The sequence below is a fragment of the Chinchilla lanigera genome, unplaced genomic scaffold (genome assembly GCF_000276665.1).
Source record: "Chinchilla lanigera isolate Chin_1 unplaced genomic scaffold, ChiLan1.0 scaffold00028, whole genome shotgun sequence".
In the NCBI taxonomy this organism is placed as follows: Eukaryota; Metazoa; Chordata; class Mammalia; order Rodentia; family Chinchillidae; genus Chinchilla; species Chinchilla lanigera.
In genome coordinates this window covers 4,642,121-4,663,441 of record NW_004955429.1, presented here as the reverse complement: position 1 = coordinate 4,663,441, position 21,321 = coordinate 4,642,121, and the positions used below count along the sequence as shown (strand labels likewise).

At 44.7% G+C, this 21,321-nt stretch overlaps 1 protein-coding gene across 20 annotated transcripts in view; it reads left to right on the top strand.

Moving 5' to 3' along the window:
* Nucleotides 1-21,321, top strand: part of Kiaa1217 (KIAA1217 ortholog) — a 477,384-nt gene that overhangs the window by 401,271 nt on the left and 54,792 nt on the right. For 19 of the 20 annotated variants that reach the window (XM_013515417.1, XM_013515414.1, XM_013515411.1 and 16 more), the window contains one exon: nucleotides 9,789-10,615. In XM_013515417.1, the coding sequence (XP_013370871.1) occupies nucleotides 9,789-10,615 (827 nt within the window). Of the gene's footprint in view, nucleotides 1-4,618; nucleotides 4,841-9,788; nucleotides 10,616-21,321 lie in introns of those variants that run through there. The other variant, XM_013515419.1, reaches the window with a different exon arrangement.

The following is a 21,321-nucleotide window of genomic DNA, read 5'->3' as shown; positions in this document are numbered from 1 at the left end:
ATCAGCTTAGTCAGTTTCCCTCATGCACAGAAAGACAAGCACAGGGCACAGAGGTGGGGACCCAGCACCCCTGTCCGTGATTAGTGCCTCTCTGAGAGGTGCAGTCCCAGGAATGATACCCAGCAGCAGAATTGGAGCCATAATGCTAAGGAATTTTAATCAGATACATCCCAGGGGTTTTAGCTCAGAAATAGTCTGGTGTTTGTGATTGATGATAACATATGTGCATATATATATATCTGTTTATTCATATGTGCACATGTAAAACTAATAGTGATGCTGTAACATCTATACAGCAATAACTATTAAGTAATACATAATTCCATAAGTATATGTAAAGCAAAATATATGCTGATGTCTATTAGTTAAGTATAACTAAAGTACAGTTAATCCTATAACTATGTAACTAACTTTGAGACAAGATTGGAGACAAGAGACTCTGGGCAATTAGCTGCCGTGCCCTCTGACATGTCCCAGCGATTTTCTTCCTTTGCTGTGGAAATCCAGATCTGTGAGTGAAACAAGAAAGGTTTTTCTCAGGTAGAGTTCCTCATGTTGCACACCAAAGGCCAAAAAGCAGGCGCCAACCCTTGGTGATCCCGGAGGAAAGCCACCTGGAGCAGATTCCTTGCAGAAGGCTCAGGATCCTGGAAGACACGGCCTGTCACAGCACAGAGAGCCGTGACACACACCATGGGGACACCATGGGCAGGACACTGGGCTCCTGCTGCTCCTTGCAGGAGTTCGCCTGATCCTCAATTTTTCTTTCTCTTGCCAGTGTAGGGAATGGACAGACAGAGTTTAAGTAGCTTTTACTGGGTACGCTGTTATAGTTGTCTGATTTTATTATTCTTGTTAATCTCTTGTTGTGTCTAAATTATAACTCAAACTGTATCATCAGCTTGTAGGTAGAGGAAGAAATACAGGTGATAGAGGGTCCAGAACTATCCAGTTTCAGGCGTCCAGTGTGGGGCTTGGGACACGTCCCTGGGCATGAGGGGACGCTACCGCGCTTCATTTTCCAACCACTCTAATGGCTACAGTAACAGGTGTCCTGTGGACTCCACTGCACTCTGGGCCCCATCCAATGAAATCACTACTGAAAGCATTTTGTAAACTGCAAAGTTTACAAAAACTGTGATTTTTGTGGAGGATTTTCAGTGTGTACTTCAGGTTGAGAAGATCCATTTAAAGTTCTTTGTATTATAAATACATATAACACTTACAATGCATTATAAGTAAAGAAAGCAATATATGATATATTACAGGGTGTATGCTGGGTTAAATAGGTATCTCAAGAGCTGTCCTAAGGAGAAAAATAAAGCCCAAGGCGCCAAAAAGTTAGAGCAGGGCAATGTAGGTGATGAATCAGCAACAAATATCTAGAAAACCCTAAAAGGAAGTCAAGTGTAAAAGTCCAGCATAAAAGAACCAAGTTCATCCAGGAAGTGGGGGCAAGTGCGGAGATGGAGATAAGAAAGAGAATGGAGTCTTTGTTCCATCCCTTGCAAGTGGTAGAAAGAAGATAGCAGTTTATAAACTCTTACTACTTTAGAAACAAAAGATTGTCCTTGGCCTGGATAACACAGGAGGCCCAAAGGAAGCCAGAGTATCCATGGGAGAAGGGCAGTTTTCTTTTACCTGCCCTGAAGATCATAGTTATTGATTAGGACTTGGAAGTTAAATGATTTATTTAACATGACTTCTTATTCGTTTCCAGACTGCAATCTTTAATCACTGTGGGGCTCAGGCCTGTCCACCAAGCCTGGCACTAGAGGAATCTGCCAGAGTTCTTCCTGTCAAAATATTTGTGAAAATAGTGCTCATTTTAAATATAGCCCTAAGCTAACTGCTGACTGGACCATCTCCTGCCTGAGAATCCAGCCATTTTGGCAACAGTCTGTCTCGTGTCTGGGAGACATTCCATTTATGATCAAACGAGACATTAATAGGTGAATAAGGCCTTACAAATGACCATCTTTGCAGTTTCAACAGCATAAACAAGATGAATTTGAAATGCTTCCAACACAATAACCACTTTCCCTCACTATCATCTTTGTGTTTATAGGCCATACATATTGGATTTTCTTTTAGCATATGTAGTTTTTTTAAGCCAATAAAGAAATGAATAAGAAAAGAAAATTAGGTGTAAATTTCTTAATACTATTGGCCTTACTAGAGCATAAAAGTCACTTCCTGTTGAGGTCATGCTGAATCTTTACTAGCGTGTCCATTCTGAACACTACCTCAAAAGAAATAAATTGCTTCCACTTCGCCTAAAGCCCTAGTCAATGGGAGGAAGAGGGGAGCGAACAGCAGGCCACTTCATCCGTTGCTGGGAAGAGGAATTTGACAAAGGCTGCAGCATCCCAAGGTAGACCACGCTGGAAGGATCTGGAGAAGTAATCAGACCAGAGTGCGGGGGCGGCAGCGGTTGAGTGCACTCAGACGGAGCCAGACTTGTGGTACGGGTTCTCCTGAGTAAGCCCTTCTCCCGCGAGTGCGATCCAGTCCAGTGGAGCCAGTGGGTCCTATATATGGTACCAGGATATTGTTTAGGAAATTACCTTGTCTGGTTCATTAGCCACTACTCTGGGGCCTTAGAATATTGAACACCACCCCCTTCTCCCTGGGGTGAGTGTCGCGCTTACTAGAGAGCATTTAGCTTATCCTGATTCACCGCAGGGTTGGGCTGGCTTTCAGACTCCTGCTGGTGAATTATTGCTCCGGTAATGTCAAAGCCATGCATGTGCTGTGCAGTCAGTGCCCTGGAGCATTTTGAAAGTGAAAAGGAATTGCTGTGAATGAGACAGGAAGGAGGAGATGAGAGAGGTGAGCCTGACCTAGTCTCACAGGGTACTCCCCAGCACATGGGCACAGGGTCAGCGGAAGCCACTGCTCCCACATGACATGGAATCATGTGTTGCTCATGGGGCAATTCTCGCTTGGCCGGACTGCACTGGGAAGCAGTTCGCTGCTTCTGTTTCCCGGTGGGGGACAGCACGGCCCAAGGCGCTTCACACATAGTCCCCAGAGCACTGCCCCCGCACACAGAGACGGCAGGTAACTCAGAACCCCCAGGGGCATGCTTGTTAACCCGCCTTTCTGCCATAAAACAAGGACTCTGGGAGCTGTGGCAGGGGTGGAGCCCGGGCTTTATCAGACAAAGGAGGCTGGCCCCGGCAGCCCCTTCCTGGAACGCCAGTGCCCTGCGCGCGGCTGAAGAAACAGAACACGCCAAATGTAGACCAGATGCCTTAGGGTTGATGGTGTGTGCTTCCCATGTAGCCTTGTGAGAAATAACAAACCCTCGGCGATTAGATTAAAAAATCAAAACAAGGGTTTTCACATTCCTTCCCCTCCTTTCTGACCTCTTAGGTGGCATCTGTTACAACTGCTTCATCCAAATATTGCTTCTAATGAGACGTGTGAGGAGGGTGGCCGTGTCCTGCGCCCTGCGCTTCCCTCCCTTAATAACCACCAAGTGATTGGATGGCAGTAAACAGTTTTTTCAGAAAGCCTACAATGCTGACTGCCCTTGGACTTGAGAGACGTCATGGAATTCTTTTGGTCAGCGAGAACAACCTCTAAAAGCCTGAAAATGTTTGAAAAATGCACAGGCTGCCCAGAGCGTGGTCGTTAGGTGTGGCGTAAGGCCAGCCCAGCATTTAGCTCCTTGTCACAGGATTCCTAGTTGGACAGCATAGAGTTCCCCTGGGTCCCTGTGGTCTCAGAAGCACAAGCCTACCTTTGAGCCAGGGAAGTGCTTCCTGCCTCCTCACACACCTCCGTGTGTCCGTCCCTGCGTGAGAGAGCCACTGTGCTCACCACGGTCGTGCAGGAGGTCTCCAGATACCTGGCCTGCTCCACCTCCATCTTGCTTAGGGTGGGGCTGTGGGGCTGTGGGGCTGTGGGGCTGTGCTTGCCTTTGGCATCTCCTCTCTCAGTCCCAGTGGCTAGGACTCTCCGCCTTTGCTTCTCTCTCAGGGGTGTTTTCCAGAATGATTGCAGGTGCCTGCCCACCGCGGACAGATGAATGGCTGCTACCCAAAGTTCAGCTTGGTGAACCCGGGCTGGTTAATCAATAGACAGCATCCTTGATCGCCCTCCTGTTCTCCCTCTGGTGTCGCAAACCTGAGGGAGAGCTCTCAGGTTACCTTCACTTGCCAAGCTCCTCACTTCAAAAGCCTGGCAGCAGAATGAGTTGAGGGTGCTGGTCTAGGTTTTTATAGCAGTGCCCTTAACCCAACAGCAAACTGATCCAAGAGTTGGTCCTGGGGGTGATTAACACGTTGGATTTTCTGATGGTTTCATTTCGTGGTTGCTGGTCGTTTGCTTTATTGAATGGTCTTGTTTGCCTTAAATTAAGTCTATCTGGAACATTTCCTTTATTCTTAACCCAGTTACCTAGGCCTCTCGTAGTCCTTCCTTCTTGGTGTGTTTTCCCTGTAGGCAGTTACCAAAGGACTGAGTCACCCATGTGGTAGCCTGTGGTTGGGTGTGGGCTGAGGTTATTCAGTGACTAATTTCCAAGGGGAGGAGAAATTCGTTTATCGTGGGAAGGGCTATTTTTTATCCTTGCCTGTGGCAGCTCAGCTCCTAAGTCTGGGTAAAACAAAATGGTTTTTATTGGTTGTGAGCACTCAAGCTGGGGAACATTTCAAGATCTCTGTGTCCTGTGTGATGATTTTCGTCTCTGAAGAGAAAGCCGTCTACAAGCTCTGACTGTGGAACGGAGGATTTAGATGAAGCCAGCAAACAAAGAAATCTCATAACCGGGAGCTGAGCCAATGTGTTTTTTCACAGCGTGAATTATTACAGGTGGTTTCCTTAAGAAAAAGTAAGTGGCTTTAATTCTTTGAGGATGAAAGCAGTTCATACGAAACCTTGGTAGTTTACTCCAGTTACTTCATTGTGTGGTCCGACAGAGTAGTATGTTTACAAATTCTAGACCTGGAAGGGTGGAGTTTGAAATATAATAAACTTCCCGTAATATTTCCTTTCAACAAGCGTGTATCTATGTATCTTAAATGCTCCACAGAGAGGCCTGATTACATGAGACAGTTTCCCCCCAATGATGTTAAATAAACATTCTTCATGCTAGATTTATTTTTCTAGAAACAATTTTAAGATGTTCCTTCTTACCTTCAAGAAATTTCTGAATGAGTGATATTTGATTTCACCTATGGCACCTTGGGAAATGAAATATAGCTGTCTGTAAATATTCCTAACTCAAACTTTAGATAATTCATCTGAAGCTGCCCTAAGTATCTGGGGGGGCTGTCTGAATGTAGAGCCAACATACTGGGTACTTACTGAGCTACCGTAGGTGCTGCAGGTCAAGACCACAGCCCCTTACCTGGGGCTTTGCAGATGAAGCTCTAGGAGTTTTCTTGTTTACAAGAAACAGAACAATTCAAACATCTGAGACACAATACTGAATTGAACAGTGAGGAAAGAGGGAAGGATGATGTCCCCCAAGGTGGAAATAGGGCGAGTCTGGTTCACAGAGCGAGAGGGAGTGGGAGAGGGAGAGGGAGAGAGAGAGAGGTTTCTTTGTTTTACCTTGTCGGGTTAGTATTATTTTCTCCTAGGAGTCTGACTTTGAATACTAGTGCAGGAAGAATTCAGTATGTAGTTAATGCCATGTCTTTACTTGTTCGCCAGATAGCTAAAAACAAAATGAAATAAAACTACGTAGATGCCTGATTCTAGGAAGATTATCATCACCATGAGAAGAAAACACACCTGAAAGATGAGCATTGCTTTAAACTATGAATTATAGAATCTTACTCATCCTCCTGCTCGCCATCCAATCAGGCTCTTGTAGAATTAATAAAGTCTACTTTTCTTGGAATAACAAGTGGTCTCCTACAGAGATCACACTGAAGAGTTGGGAAAAGACTCTCTCTTCTCATCTCTCATTACATTCCTGCCACATCCTAAGCACGAGTTGCCTTTGGCTGCCCCCTATCATGTAGCACATAAACCCAAGTTATTTCATTTCAAGAGTTTGTTCTAGTTGTAGGTTTAAAAAACTTATTTTCCTGGGGCTTTATTGGATCGTTGTGTCATCTTCTTTTTGGGCTCTCTTTAAAGCTGAGGATAAAATTATCATGGTGCTTTTTAAAATGCAGTCCTGGAAAGTCAGGCAGAGCTGGCAGAGCAGCACAAGAATTCTGCAAATGTTTCCAGCGTCTAAGTCACTCATCTTGATGGGAGACATCCACCCTGTTGTGTCATAATTGAATGCTTGTATTCGGTTTGGTTCCGTGATAGATAACTCGGTGACTTATTCAGTGCCCCTTTTGGGTGATGGCAAAATTGTTGTAAAGTAGGCAAAGTGGGGCTCATGCAGAGCACTACCAGCAGGGATATGATGCCAGTTGCTTATGGCTCAGAGCCATCTACACTGAGTTTCCATTCTGGTCGACTGGAACTCGTGCCATACTAGATATTGGTTGTTAAATATTTTGACTATCACCCACACTCCACATGTGAATGCACAACACGATGCTTCAGAATTATTCTTAATTAATGGTTACATTTCTTTCTGATCCCATCTACACATGCCATCAGGAAGTCTAATGAGCCTTTCTTTTCTAAGGAGGTTTTTTTTTTAGTGCTTCATTTTAAAAGTTAGTTATAAAATGTAGTTCCTAACCATTTCTTTTCACATCACCGTTTAAAAAATACTCCTGCAGATAGGCAAGATAGGGCTGCTGCTTTCAGAGAAATCTATGCAACTTTTTATTTATTTTTTGTTTTGTTTTGGTTTTTTCCAGTACTGGGAATTGAACTCATGACCTCACACTTGTCAGGCAGGCGCTGTGCTGCTGAGCTAAATCCCCAGCCCCCAACTTTTTATTTATTAATTTGATGATTTTCTTTCATTAATATTAGTTATGCTTCTAGACCATTCTGTGCTCTCTAGAATCTTGATGTCTTTTTTTTCCTATCTGACCAGAACGGGGAGCTTCCTGTGGTGCGTTAGTTGGAATCAGAGTTCACCCGATGAGGGTGTTATCTGAAGATGAATAAAAAGGAAACAGAACAAAGAACAGTGACAAGTCTGGGTAGAACCATTCTCCATCCCAGTGGAGTTCTAGACACTTGGAATCTTATTTTATTTTATTTGGAATTAGTAATAATAACGACAGCTGTCCCCGCCATTGGTTGGTAGCTTGCTCTGGGCACTGTGCGTTGGTTCTGCTTGGTGGCGTGTGTAGGTCACTACAGTGGATTTGTCTTGATGTTTGTTTTGGTTGATCGCTGCATTGTGTGGTCACTTTAATGGGAAGTTTGGTCAGACATGCATTGCTGGCTGAATCCCTGCCAGGTTTCTCTCACCTCTGGTGTTCTGTGCTGCTCGTGCTGAGCCTTACCTCCCCTTTCATTAAGCCCTGGGTTGTGGAAGACCGAGTGGGAGAGGCACGTACGGAGGATCTGTGCTGTGTCTCTGCAAAACCTCTGTCACGTAGCTGCTTTAGCTGTTCTTGAATGCGAAGCGACCAGGTGTATGACGGCACAGTGACCTTGGGACCGGCCTCCTGGTCTGCGACACTGAGCACCAGAGTCATGAGGGTATTGAGCAAGGGATGAAGCGCCCATGCACCTGGACTAGCTCTGGCCCTAGAGCCACCAGGTGAGGACATGGGGGATGGTTCCAGGGAGGGGACCGCTTAAAGGTGTCACAGTCAGGTTTAGAGAAGGACAGCAGACTAGCTTTCGTGGTCAGAGCTCTGTGCGTGGGGTGGAAGGGGTGTGGTGGCAATGGAGGTAAATTGTGATTGTGAGGGAGAAGCCCTCATCCTTGGGGTCCCCAGAAATGCTCAGCCCCTAAGGGAGCTGCGAGGGCAATTCTGTGGTGCTCAGGAAATGTACCCTTGAGGTCCCCATTTTGTTTTTATATGTATATCTTTTTTATGCTTTTAATTGGTCACTCTCAGTCTGAAATTCATTATAATACGTAAAAGTCCCTGCTGCATCCTTCCAGGAACAAGAGAAAGAAGGCCCAAAAGACCCACATTTCTTTGCCCTGCCTTCTCATCTGCAAGGAACAGATAGAGCTTGTCCTGTCCTTGCCAGGGAGGCGAGGGCTTCTCCAGAGCGGTGTCCAGATAACTCTGGGTCTTAGTAAGTGCTTGGTAACTACCGTTTACTAAACCATTGTTGTTCTATGACATTGATCAGTTGGTTTGTATTCAAGACATGGGGCTCTGTTTCATTCTCACCTTTTCTTGTTTCCTCTACTTTTCCTACCCTTTTCACACATCAGCCTCGCTATGACTCTCTCAACCACACGAGATGGCTCTTGTCCTTTCAGGTGCCCTCTCTCCTCACGCCAGTCTCAGCTACCCACCGAGCGTTTATACTCTGGTCTGTCGCATCTCCTGGAATTCAGGCTAGGCAGTCTCCTACCGGCAGCACAGATAGGGCTTGGAGCCTGAGCCAAGACTGTCATTTGCCTCTCCAGTTGGAGAATCCCAGCTTTTCTCCCCCTTGGGGTCCTATCCTGAATTCATTTATATTTTTCATTCTGCCTCTTGCTAAATGCATAGTGTAGTTGCGAATTACAGATGCATTTGCCCTTTACCTTGATTCTTCAGTTACTGCCCCTCCTAAAGGAGAGATGCTGGAAGACCCTGTGGGAATCCTTGCTTCTCCTGAACTGGGTGGGAAGGACGTGAAGCCCCAGCATGCCCCTTACCATGAGGCAGTTCCAGGGCACGAACTTTAGGATTCCTTCTGTCGTGCTTGGGGTCCCACGGTCTCCCCCGCTCGCCCTGTCCACTATGAGTGTGCCTATAATTTGACTGTTGTCTCTTGGATCATTATTTCCTCCAATCTCCTTCTCACAGACTCACCTAGAGATTTGGGGAATGAATGGAACTTCTCTCCAGGTTTCCCCCAGATAACATCTTTGCCTCTCTGATCCTGTCCCTAGATTGTGTTAGCTTCGAACCATGGAAAACACAGTTACGATTTCCGAGGACTTGAAGCAGGAAAATGTGCCCAGGACAAGGGGTAGAAAATATCATTTTAGCACCGTTGCCCATTAGACCATGTTTATCACGTGGAAGAAGCTGTGGCCTCAGAATTTAAACCAGTGCATTGTTTTGCCTTCACACCCTACAACACTGAGCGCTACATTAGGTGTACTCATCGTGGTGGTTGTAACAAATTACGGCAAACTTAGAGTCTTAGAGGTGCTGGTATAGCTAAGTGGTAAAGAGGTTTCCTCACATTTAAGAGATCTTGGGTTTGTTTATCACAGGTATCCCCAAAAAGCAGCTTAAAACACCACAAATTTATTAAATGTGTTATATCGAAATCGGACTTCCAGAATGAGTTTTATGGGCCACTAGTAGCCTGTCAGCAGGGATATACCTTCTCTGGAGGCCCTGGGAGAATGCATGTCCTTACTTTTTCCACCTTCTAGATGCTTCCTGCACTCTCCCCTCCATCTGCAAGGTCAGCAGCATGGCACCCACTATCGCAGCCCCTGGCCTTGCACTCCAGCCTCCCTCTGACCCTGGTGACTGCGTAAGTGCACCTGGACACTGATCTCCCATTTCAGCATCCTCGACATTATCACATCTGTGAAGTCCCTGTTCCACAGGAGGGACCACAGTCACAGGTGCTGGGAATTAGGTCGCAGGCATCTTGCAGGAGAGCAGCACTGTTCAAACTCCCACGTCAAGGAAGCCACACTGTCACTGTGAGACTTCTCCACAACCAGTAGAGTCTATCAAAGTAGACTTCCTAATCCCTTGCTTTATTTCCAGATGCAGAGAGACATCGTTTATGCAAGAGGAGATGGCCCTGGTGCCCCCCGACCTGGAGCCACAGCTCATCCACCCCACGCAATTCCCAGTTCTCCACCACCCACTCCTGTGCCCCACTCCATGCCTCCTTCCCCATCCAGAATTCCTTATGGGGGCCCCCGCCCCATGGTTGTTCCTGGCAATGCCACCATCCCCAGGGACAGACTGTCCAGCCTGCCAGTCTCCAGGTCCATCTCACCAAGTCCCAGCGCCATTTTGGAAAGAAGAGACGTCAAGCCAGATGAAGACATGAGCGGCAAAAACCTGGCGATGTACAGAAATGAGGGCTTCTACGTGGATCCTTACCTGTACCACGAGGGGCGGATGAGCATAGCTTCGTCCCATGGTGGGCACCCCCTGGACGTCCCCGATCACATCATTGCATATCACCGCACAGCCATTCGGTCAGCGAGTGCTTATTGTAACCCCTCACTGCAAGCAGAAATGCATATGGAGCAGTCCCTGTACAGACAGAAATCGAGGAAGTATCCAGAGAGCCATTTGCCTACGCTGGGCTCCAAAACACCGCCCGCGTCTCCGCACCGCGTCGGTGACCTGCGGATGATGGACCTGCACCACAACGCCCACGGGCCCCCTCACACTCTGCAGCCTGACCGCGCCTCCCCCAGCCGCCAGTCCTTCAAAAAGGAGCCGGGCACCCTGGTGTATATTGAGAAGCCACGGAACACTCCAGGATTGTCTGGCATCGTGGACCTCGGCCCTCCTCTAGTTGAGAAGCAAGTTTTTGCCTACAGCACTGCTACGATCCCCAAAGACAGAGAGACCAGGTAAGGCGTGGGGAGGGTGGGTGGGCTGCGTGCTCTGCGGCCATGTGTAGCTGAGGGCTGCTCTTCGGGTCCTACCTTTGCCTAGGGGGCGCTGCAGAGGGCACCGAGAAGCGTCTCCGTGGCCCTTTCTGGGAAGGGTTTCTGAGTCAGTGCGTTACAAGGAGATACCCCAGCAGCCACACTAAAGAGGACAGGTCTGCCCGCAGCCAGATCTGTCCTGTGGGTCCCTGGACTGTGGTTCTACAAGGGAGGTCATTAACATAACTCTGAACCATTCCGAAGAAAGCTGTGATCAACAGGAACCATTGGGACAAGTAGATCGAGAGCTCGTGGTAATTGACCTGCCCCAGAAAATAAGGAGCGAGTGGTTTCACTATCGGGGGTAGCAATTTGTGTTTTTTTGCCTTTAGAATGCAAATGTTTTCTCATCTGGTTTTGGGAAATGAAAGGATGTATCACTGCTGGTGTTCTAGGATGATAACAAGCGAATTTGCATGAACGTGGAATGGTTCCGATGTGATCCTCTTTCAGGAGTGGTGCTGAAGTCAGCAGAATCTCTCTAATAAACAAGACACCCTAGGCATTTGAATTTCTTTTTAAATATATACATTGTTAAGCTTTCAGTCCTGAACCTTCCTTTGGTATTTTGAAAACACATTCCAAAATTTATAAAGGACCAATAGGAAAGCAAATTTCCATAGAGGAAATTTCGTTACCCTGAGTTGGTTTCAAGGAAGACAGCACAATAATTGTAGTTATAAAAATCAAGTTCGAGAAATTGAAAACAAAAGAGGTTAGAAGACATATGAATCCAGGAAGGATATGAAAAATAAGAATCAGATATTTAGTTACCCAGAACCTTCCTAGGTCCTCTGCTCCTTACTAAAAATGGTAGTACCACTTACTTCTCCTAAGGTTACATAACCTTAGGCCAACCTTGCTGATGGAATGTGAACTCACCTTACTGTTTTCACACACAAGTCAGAGAGCCCTGCCCCTCAGGAAGCTTTTGTCATGAGAGGCCAGCCCTCCTTATTTGTTCAGCCATAAGGAATCTCACAGCAGGAGAATCTCAGGAGAACAAAACAAGAATGAACATGAACATTTAAGAGGTCATTAATGCAACAGCAAATTCAAACTCACTCAGCTAGAAAAGTGGGTAAGTGGCTGACTTGATTATGTAGAATGAAGAAAAATGAAGGATAGGAAAATAATATTTATTCTCCATTCCAAAGTCCTTAGTGATTTTTTTTTCTTGCAGTGCGAGATTTAACCCAGGGACTGAGCTACATTCCCAGCCTTGTGTTTTATTTTCTTTTGTTTTGTTAAATTTTGAGACAGAGTCTTGCTACATTACCCAGTTGGCCTCAGACTTGAAATCCTCCTGCTTCAGCCTCCTGAGTATCTGGCATTATGGGCATGTGCCACTGCACCTGGCTAGAAAGTGAAATTCTAATAATCAGAGAAAGGCACTTTTCTCATGACCATGGACAGCTAAGGGGTTTGAGATATACACTCTGATTGGCTCATTGAGATGGACCATTGTCACGACCAGAGGAATCTGCCAAGAGGCACAGGCCTGGGAGCTTGTGCTGTATGCTTCACAGAAAGAGTTATAGAAGCATCCCCTGCAGAGGAGATGCAGGGGGAAACAGTGTTTTGCTGAAAGGACAAGATTTAGAGCCACAATAATTTTACTCTGTAATCTCAGCACCTGGAAAGCTGAGGCAGAAGGATCGCCTCAGTTCAGGGACAGCCTGGGCTATATGGTGAGTTCAAGGCCAGCCTGAACTACATAGCAAGACCCTCTGCTTAAAAAAAAAAAAAAAAGCATTTAGTCCAAGAAAGAATAGAAAGAATCTATCTCCCAGATACGATACTAAAGGCCAGAATCCATAATCTTCCCGCCCCAGTGTCCCACATCCTGCCTACACCCTCACGCTGACCTACCTTGCATAGCAGAGGATGGAGATCTTGATTCCTATGGTCATACTAAACTAGTTCCAGGTACATTTTGACCAATAATGATGTCCACCTCCTTCCCAGTGCCTAGCATGGTGGCCGTGCAGTTACCACGCGTGCATGCATCATGGAGCCTCTTTGCACGGGGCTTTGTGGGAGAGAACCACACACAGGAACCATCTGCAGGTCTGCAGGCTCATCCTGCCATGGTTCCCCGACCAAATCTTGAAGGATGAGAGTTTTCAGCTCAACTATATTACTATTTTATTTTATTCATTAATTTACTTTCCCAGTACTGCAGATTGAACCCAGGGCACCCACACGGAGCTCTATCCCCAGACCTTTCTTTATTGTTTGTTTTGAGACAGGATCTCACTAAGAGGCTAATTTGCTCAGGCTAAGCTCTAACTTACAATTCTCCTGCCTCAGCCTCCCAAGGTTCTGGGGTTACAGGTAGACATCACAACACACAACTTTCATCAGTATTCTTTTAGGGCCCCCATTCCCTTTTTTAAAAACAGATTTTGAGACCTCATTTTATCAAATCTCTGAAAATTCTATGGATTTGTTGAAATGTTAGAGAACTGCTTTAGAAAATCCAAATTATTGTCTATCTAGAATAAAAATATTTTAAAGGTTGACTAAAAAGATTATTGCTTACCTAAAGTATACTGCCATTACTACCAGCATATTCTGACATATAATTATACTGTAATTAGTAATAGAATTTTCCATTTTTCTTTCCCTAAAATGTGAAATATCAAAGGAATAATTTTATTTCAGACGTCTGGCCTAGGTGTCTTCTCATCTATAAATCAGTTTAACACAGAGGAGTGTTAAAGGCTTGTGGGTATTTAGGCTCACTACATTCATTTTTCCTGTAGCCAGACATAGACATACACCACCCATGCCCCACAGAGGCACGCACATGTACATGTCCACACCACACAGGCACAAATATGTACATATACACACATCACACAGACATGCATGCCACATTGAAATGCACACACCCCACACTCCACAGACACAGATATACACACCACACACACATATACATATGCACTACACAGACACACACACCACAAAAACACACATGCACATACACGCATCACACCAACATGAATACCACACAACAGTCCACAGATACACCCATACGGAGGTACACCAACATGTACACACATACATACACACATCACACAGGTGCACATACATGCCCACCACGCAGAAACACACACCACACTCCACAGATACACACATACACCTCACACAAACACGTTACACAAATACATACCATACAGACACACAATATAAACGTATACACTAATACACACATACACGTAGTTATACACCACACACATATACCCCCGCACACGCTTAGAACTGCTGTGAGTGAAAGCCCTACCCCGACCTCCGCTAAGCTTGGGACATGACAAGATGAGCAGTGATTCTCTGAAAAGATCTCGAACTCTCTCTCGGCCCTGCCAGCCCTCTCCCTACTGTTACCTGAACAGGTGAGGACAGGGAAGGGAGAAGCACGGGGCTGGTGCTGCCCACCTCCTCCCGAAGCACTCACAGCTCTGTCTACAGTGCTGAGCTCTGGGAGAGTTTAGTAAGCGGACTGACATGAGTCCTGACAGTGTGGCTTGGTAACTGATAGCAGCTATCATCTCGTGGGAGACTTTCATGCACCAAGCACTATGTTACGTAGTTTCTGTGCATGGTGCCAAGTAATCCTCCAACCCCCAAGGTACCTACTAGCACCATCCCCATTTTACAGGTGCAGAAACTGAGGGTCAGAGAGGTTACATAGTTTGACTGAGGTCAGAGAGCCAGTATGTGGCACAGAATGTCCAGGCCTATTACAGAATCCATGCTTTTTCCCACGGTGCATTATTTTGCTCAGTGGCTGAGATTCCCTCAGAGAAGTAAATTCAGGAGTGAAATCTGAGCGTTTCAACCAGAATCCTTCAAAAATTGTTTCAGGACTAGATGCTAAGGAACTGCTCCCAAAGGATAGTTACAATCATAAACATGGTAGAATTTGCATAATTATACTGCTAAATATATACATGCCATTTAAAATATAACTGCCCTAGCTAGTATATTAGCACAATTAAGCAGAAATAGGGAAAGGAAGAAGAAAACATTCTTGGTAGATTTTATTTTCAAAAGCCACATCTGAATACTATGCCAAAGAAAAAGCGTTTTAAAACAAGAACACCAAAAATAATTAGTGAAGCGCAAAATTACAGTCAATTGTCTTGCTTACCCCATGATGTTATTTTAGAAATATTTAATCTGTGTAACTATTTTCTAAGAGTGTTCAACTCCTTAAAGTCTAACTTCATGAGTACAGAGTAGAAAGTACCAAACCAATTTCTGTTGCACTCTCATAATATTAAAAGATAAATAAAATTTTTTTAAAATTTCAAAAACAAATAAACCTGCAAGTGCCTTTTCTATGAGGCTCTCAAGTGAAATTTTACATGTAAGATGTGAAGCTACAGAAACACGGGAGAATGAAAAACCTGCAGCTGTGCTTTCTTCTGGGTGCTGCTGGATTCATAGACTGTTCCAAAGAGCACTTGAATGTATGTAATAGCCCAGATAAGTGCAGGATATTAGAAATCAGAAAGAAAGATTCTTTCCTTCACAGCCGTACGCAGGAGACAGCCAACAGGAGCTTGTTGGAAGGAACATGATTTTATAATAGCTCTGTTGAGGTAGAAAGGAAGAGTTAAAGACTAAATAGTTTAAACTTCATTCTGGTATTTTGTCATGTGCATTGCATCTCTTCTCTTTTTAAAGATGCTTCACTTGGTGCTGGGGATTTAGCTCAGCTGTGCAGTGCTCCCTGGCAGGCGCGAGGTCGTGAGTTTGATTCCCAGTACCAGAAACCCTCCCCCCCAAAATTAATACATAAATAAAGATGCTTCACTTAGCATCTGATAGCACACGCTGTATCAGGAAGGTCTGCAAACAGGAGAGGGTGTGGTATAACGTGTGATGGTCCAGACGCTTTGGGGGTGAAGCAACGAATTGCAGCCACTTTGGCTTTTGGGACGGCACTTCTCTCATCTGAGCTTCTGGAAGGAAGATAGTCTTGAGCGTAAAGATTGCTTTGCCTGCCTGATCCCCCTTTGGCCAGGACACCAAGGGGAAATTAGGTCCGAGGGACTGTGAGAGTGCCGAGAGGGAGACAGTTTAAGACAGAGTATGTGAGGCCCTGTCTTCCCTGGGTTATAAAATTACACCATTAAACAGCATCATTATCTCGATCCATGCCACATAAAGCAGCCCTTAAGAATTGTAAAATCCTAGGACATTTATGTTTTGCTATTTTCTGTTTGTAGTTTGGATCATATAGTGTAAAATGTCTTCTTCGAAATAGCGCTCAATTTAAGGGTGCTCATTGCAAAGTGACTAATAACTCTCCCTCCAAATGTGTAACAGATTCCTCCAAGTGGTATACGATTTGTTACACACAGTAAACTCGAGCTGAGATTCTATTTTTACACTGTTCTGCCCCTCAAGCAGCTAAATGCAGCAAACTAGGAAAGAGTCACATGCGAAAGTGGATTCTTGCCCTGTCTGAGATGGGTCTGGAGCTGAAGCCACACAAGACCTTGTTGTGATTTCTGCGGCGTGGTAGACTTGGAGGGCAGGGTCTCTTGCCTTGGGACGGTTACAGAGAAGGAACAAAACTGTGTGTACAGAAGACAGCCTGCATGCTGTCTGTTTTTGATCATTCGACATTATTGTTTCATTTTACAAGGATTAAATGTTATTGTACTGGTAGCTTTGAGAGGTGGAATGGATCCATGGTTTAGCAGTTGATAGGATGAAAGTTTAAGTGGATTTCTGTCATTTAAACACGTCCGCTGTGACTGGCAGACCCTTTACTGTTTTCTAACGTATGTTTTATCCTGCTAGAGAGCAGTGAGTCTGAATGATAGAAAAGGAATCGGTTATTTTAATCATTGTTCTCTCCTTTTTGCACGTAGAGTTCTCGTAAGTAGTCAGGCTTGGCATCTTTCCCACGCAGGGCTTTTCACCTCAGTGCTGTGGACAGTGTGGGCATGGCAATTAGGGGTGGCGTCTGTCCTGTGCCAAGCAGCAGTCTTTCCAGCCTCCACCCACAGGATGCCAGGCGCAGGACCCCCAATCCTGCCCTCGTCGTGACAATCAAAGATGTCTCCAGACACTGTCAACCTCTCTAGAGGGGAGGTGTCCCTAGATGAGAAATAACTGCTGTGAAGGAAATTTGAAGTTTTTTTTCTAAAACTGTGAAATAGGGAAATGAAAGATTGCCCCATGCTCAAGCCATGTAAATTGTGACATTCGTAAGACATAGATCTTAGTGATTACTTCACTTCTGCCCTTTGCCACCTTTGCAGGGCAATTCATTATTGATAGAATTTGCTGTTATTGCCTTCAGTTCAATCAATCTCCTCATCAGCCATTTATTGGGAGGAAGTAATTCTAGTGGACTTCAAAGCCGGACTGCCTGGATTCAAATCCCAGTCCCAATACTTGCTAGCAGTTGGGGGTCCTTGACAATTATGGAATCTTATTCTGTCCCAATTTGCCCCATTTGTAGAACGGAGATAATAGTAGTAACTACTTCCTAGAATGTATGAGGTATGGTAAATGTATAAGAGTTCCTGCATCCAGCAATGCACTCTACTAAGGGCTACTAACAAGGGAGATAAAGACACAGAGACGCCTAGGGCAAGAAGCTTCCTGAGGAGGGAGAGAGATGTAATTTTTAACATAATAAGAATGCACAAAAAGTTGGGGTGGAGAGAGGGGTGAGAGAGTAAAACTAAGTGTGAACAGAGAGTGAAATTACCAGGGTATAGTGAGTCAGATTAGAAGATTTAGAGTATCAACGCCACTTTAAAGTCCACATCAGGAGAATAATCAGGGTTGTGCGTCCTCTTGGGTACAGGGGCAGAAAGACCAGCCAAATTCAGAGCATCCTTATAGGACTGCATCTGAGCTACGTGACTGATGATAGAGGCCCCTCACCAGGTTTGGTTGAAATTACTGGGTCATCCTTTGCTGCCTCGTGGCGCCTGACTGACTCAGCTTCTACCTGAACTGCTTTGTCATGGAGCTGTAATTATGGGTCAGTGAATTTTTATTGAGATCCTCATATGTGCTCAGCTACAAAGAAACTTGAATGCAATTCCCATGAGTAGGGAACATGAACATTTAAAGTTTAATGCACACATCAAAGCTGGGTCACAGCTAAGTACAGGAGGCTTCTGAGCTCTGAATGTCCATTTTGAAGGAACACCCACAACAACGCCTGCTCATTCTTGTCACTCCTTTCAGTTTTGATAGTACCCTGGGATGCTTTTCATCCTGAGAGTGACAGTGTCTCCTACAGAAACAGGAAGTGGAGGAAAAGCTGCCAAATCCAATGTGTCTCCAGTGTGAAGCTTAAGCTTCACAGTGAAATCTCTCCCCAGTGTTTCAAAGTCCAGCTGGGAAGTTAGGACTCGATTTTCTTGAAAATGATGCGAATAACAATAGCACTAATAATACACTGTAGGTTAAAGAGGCTTCTGTGGCCAGCTGGAAAAGCAACCACCACTTATTCTAAGTTCTAAACAATGGAAGTACAAGTAAACTTTTCAATTGCAAGCCTGCCATCGTTTGGGGGACTGCTCATACATAATTAATTCCAAAGTAATGACACAGACAGTAATTTGCTAAGAATTCAGAAAAGAGAACACTGACCCAAAGTTATACTGGCCTGGGAGCCTTCTTGCAAATATCAAGATGATCTGGAATTCAAGGCATATACACAGTGAAATAAAAAGATATTGGAGAAGACAGACTGGTCTTTATACAAAATGTGCAGTATTTTTTAACATTACAGCACCTATAAATGACACTGCAATATGTTTTTGTTGCCAGTCTCAGAACTCACAGAAGTGCCAATAATTGAATCATTACTTCAGTCACAGGAAACTTCATGGTTAAGTAATATTTGCTGAGTTCAAGCTCCAGATGTCTGATGAACACATTTGACCAACTGACAGATTTATGGAAGTAGTGCTACTCTTACACTAGAGATATTCTGTCCAAAAGACCCAAGAACTATCACCACAAGGTCTGTGCTACTTTCAACCAATTTCTCCAAAAGGAAAGCTATCATCTGTCACTAATTAGATCAAATTAAAATGTGTTTCTGCCTATCCTTTGAATATTCAAGAAGTGTTGTCAATCACAAACCTTCAGTCTGCAACCAAAAATAAAACTAGGTTTGTGTGAGTGCTGTGAGATTCAGATAACTCCTCCTTACCAGCCAGAGTCCTTACCAGCTAGAACTCTTCAAAGAGAAGTTATAGTTCAGGTGCAGATTCAGCCTGTTTGAAGGGTGGAAAGATTAGCTTAGTGTCTAATCAGTGAGGCAGCCACCCAGCTTATAGTTGGGGCTTGTCTAAGTAGCCCAAAGCGCAGCGGGTGAATAATCCCGGTCTCTCGTGATAGCCAGGCCACATGTTACCCAGTCTTATGATTAGTTGTCCTTCCATCTGATGGAGATCAGAGAGATTACTCTTGTCCTTATTTGAACTCTGGACTTTATGTTTCATGAATGATGTGATTCAAAAGTAAAACCAGATCTAAGTGTTAATTCTATCTTTCAAAAATGGCAGGTCTTAAAAAGTCTGTATTGCCCATAATGCTCGTGAAAGCCAAGTCAGATTATCAGGAAATACCTCCTCCCCCTCCTTGTTCACTCTCAGAGCTAAAGACCTTGGAGAACACAGCGTCCTAAGGGCTGATTTTACAGAGAGCAAAGTAGAGGAGATACCCGGAAACTGGGGCAACTGGAAATATTTTAGGAAATGATGTTTTCACCATCACACTCCTCAGTATTTTTTTTTTTTGTCTTTGTAACAAAAGGAGAAGGTAGCCTGTCCCTAACTTCATCCTCATGCACAAGTAATTAGGAAAGATAAAAGAAAAAGAAACACCTTAGAGAGGCCACATATAGGAAATATCTTCCTTCTTTTTCCTCAGCATCATCATCTGATTTCTTTGGGGTCTACCCTAAGATCGTACAGATCAAAAGCAGATAGAAATGGGAAGCAATTTTCACAGCCACCTGAGGAATACTCAAGAAACTGTCTCTCCATAGCTTCTGACACGAGCTGTCATTTGGAGGTAAATTATGAGCCATGACAAGAACAAACAATGGTTCCTACCAGTTCTTACCTGTACGAAATCTGAGGTATAACACTTCCGCAGAATGACTGTTAAAGATAATACCTGAGGGAAGAGAGAGAAAATGCAAAATGGGTAATTTTATGATGCAGGGTGTGGGCTTGCCTTGGGGAGCAGTGACTCTGAGCACGCAGGAAGTGAAGTGCCAGCAGGAAGTAGCCAACAGGAAGTAAAGTGTCCCACCCCAAGCAGCGTGTCGCCACACAGAGTGCATTGGCCATGGAACTCTAGGGCCTCTTTAGCTATGCTTTCTAAACAAAGTTTTGCTTCACTGAGCCTCTGTGTCCTTCACTGAGGATGGGCACTAGGACTTCTCAAGGGAATCGCAGAGTTTAAATGAAAATAGATGCAAAAGGACTTTGTAAATCAGGAAGTGCTCTATAAATAAGAGCTTTACAAATATAAAACTATGAAGCCATCTCATCATGGTGGCCATGTAGAACTGAGAGACAATCGTATCCTTGTCCCTGGCTTGGAAGCACTTTCTAGTGCCAACCGGAACAGCCTGCACAGAAAGTAAATTATGAAGCAAGATGACCTGGAGCAGTTCCTAATCTCATTTTCTATGCCCAGAAATATGCCGTTGAAGCTGGGGAGATAGGTTCCTTCACAGCACCTACCTGGCAAGTGCAAGGTCCTGAGTTCGATTTCCGGTACAAGAAAAAAAAACTCTGTTGGAGCTTCAGAAGTATGCCTGCTGGGAACACCAGGCCTGGGTGTGGCTGAGCTTTGCCCTACTTGCCTGGCCTGCCACACCCCTATTTTATGTTTTTATGTTTTTATTTTTTTTTGCTTCAAGCAAGATCATAGAAACAGAATAGGAAGAACTGCAGGCCTAAATAAATCTCTTCCAACTAGAAAAATTCTAAGTCAGGTCAGATTTCAGATATGATCTTTTTTGTGGGAGTGGGGTAGGCGTACAACCCTGGGTGTCCCTATTTAACAGGGAGTGGCAGTCTTAGGAACACTGTATCCTCTCTCTGCATGCTAAGACCTTCAGCTCTCTATTCCTGTAACAAAATACTTGAGATAAACAACTTAATACTAGGAAAGGTTTATTTGGGCTCATTTTCAGAGGTTTTCGCCCGTGGTCTCTTGGCCCATTTGCTTTGGGCGTGTGTGGCACTGTTCGTCAGGGTTGGAGTGTGTGACCGAGGAGGCTGTCACCTCATGGTGGCCAGGACGCAAAGAGAAAGAGACAGGATAAGGCCAGAGTGCCAAGTCCCCTTCCAGGGCATACCCCCAGTGACCTAAATTCCTTCGCTAGGCCCCATCTCCTAAAGTTGCCACCACTACCCCGGAGTTGGGGATGAAGTCTTTAACACATGGGCCTTTCAAGCTTCAAAGTATTTTAAGCCTTTTCTGTCCTCTGTGACAAATTTGACTCGGTTTTCACTCGTGCTCTTGTTTTGCACTGGTCAGGGTCTGTACTTACTTGGGGGATTTTGCATTTGTTGGTCCTTCTTCCTTACATATTATTATAATTTTTTTTTTTTTTT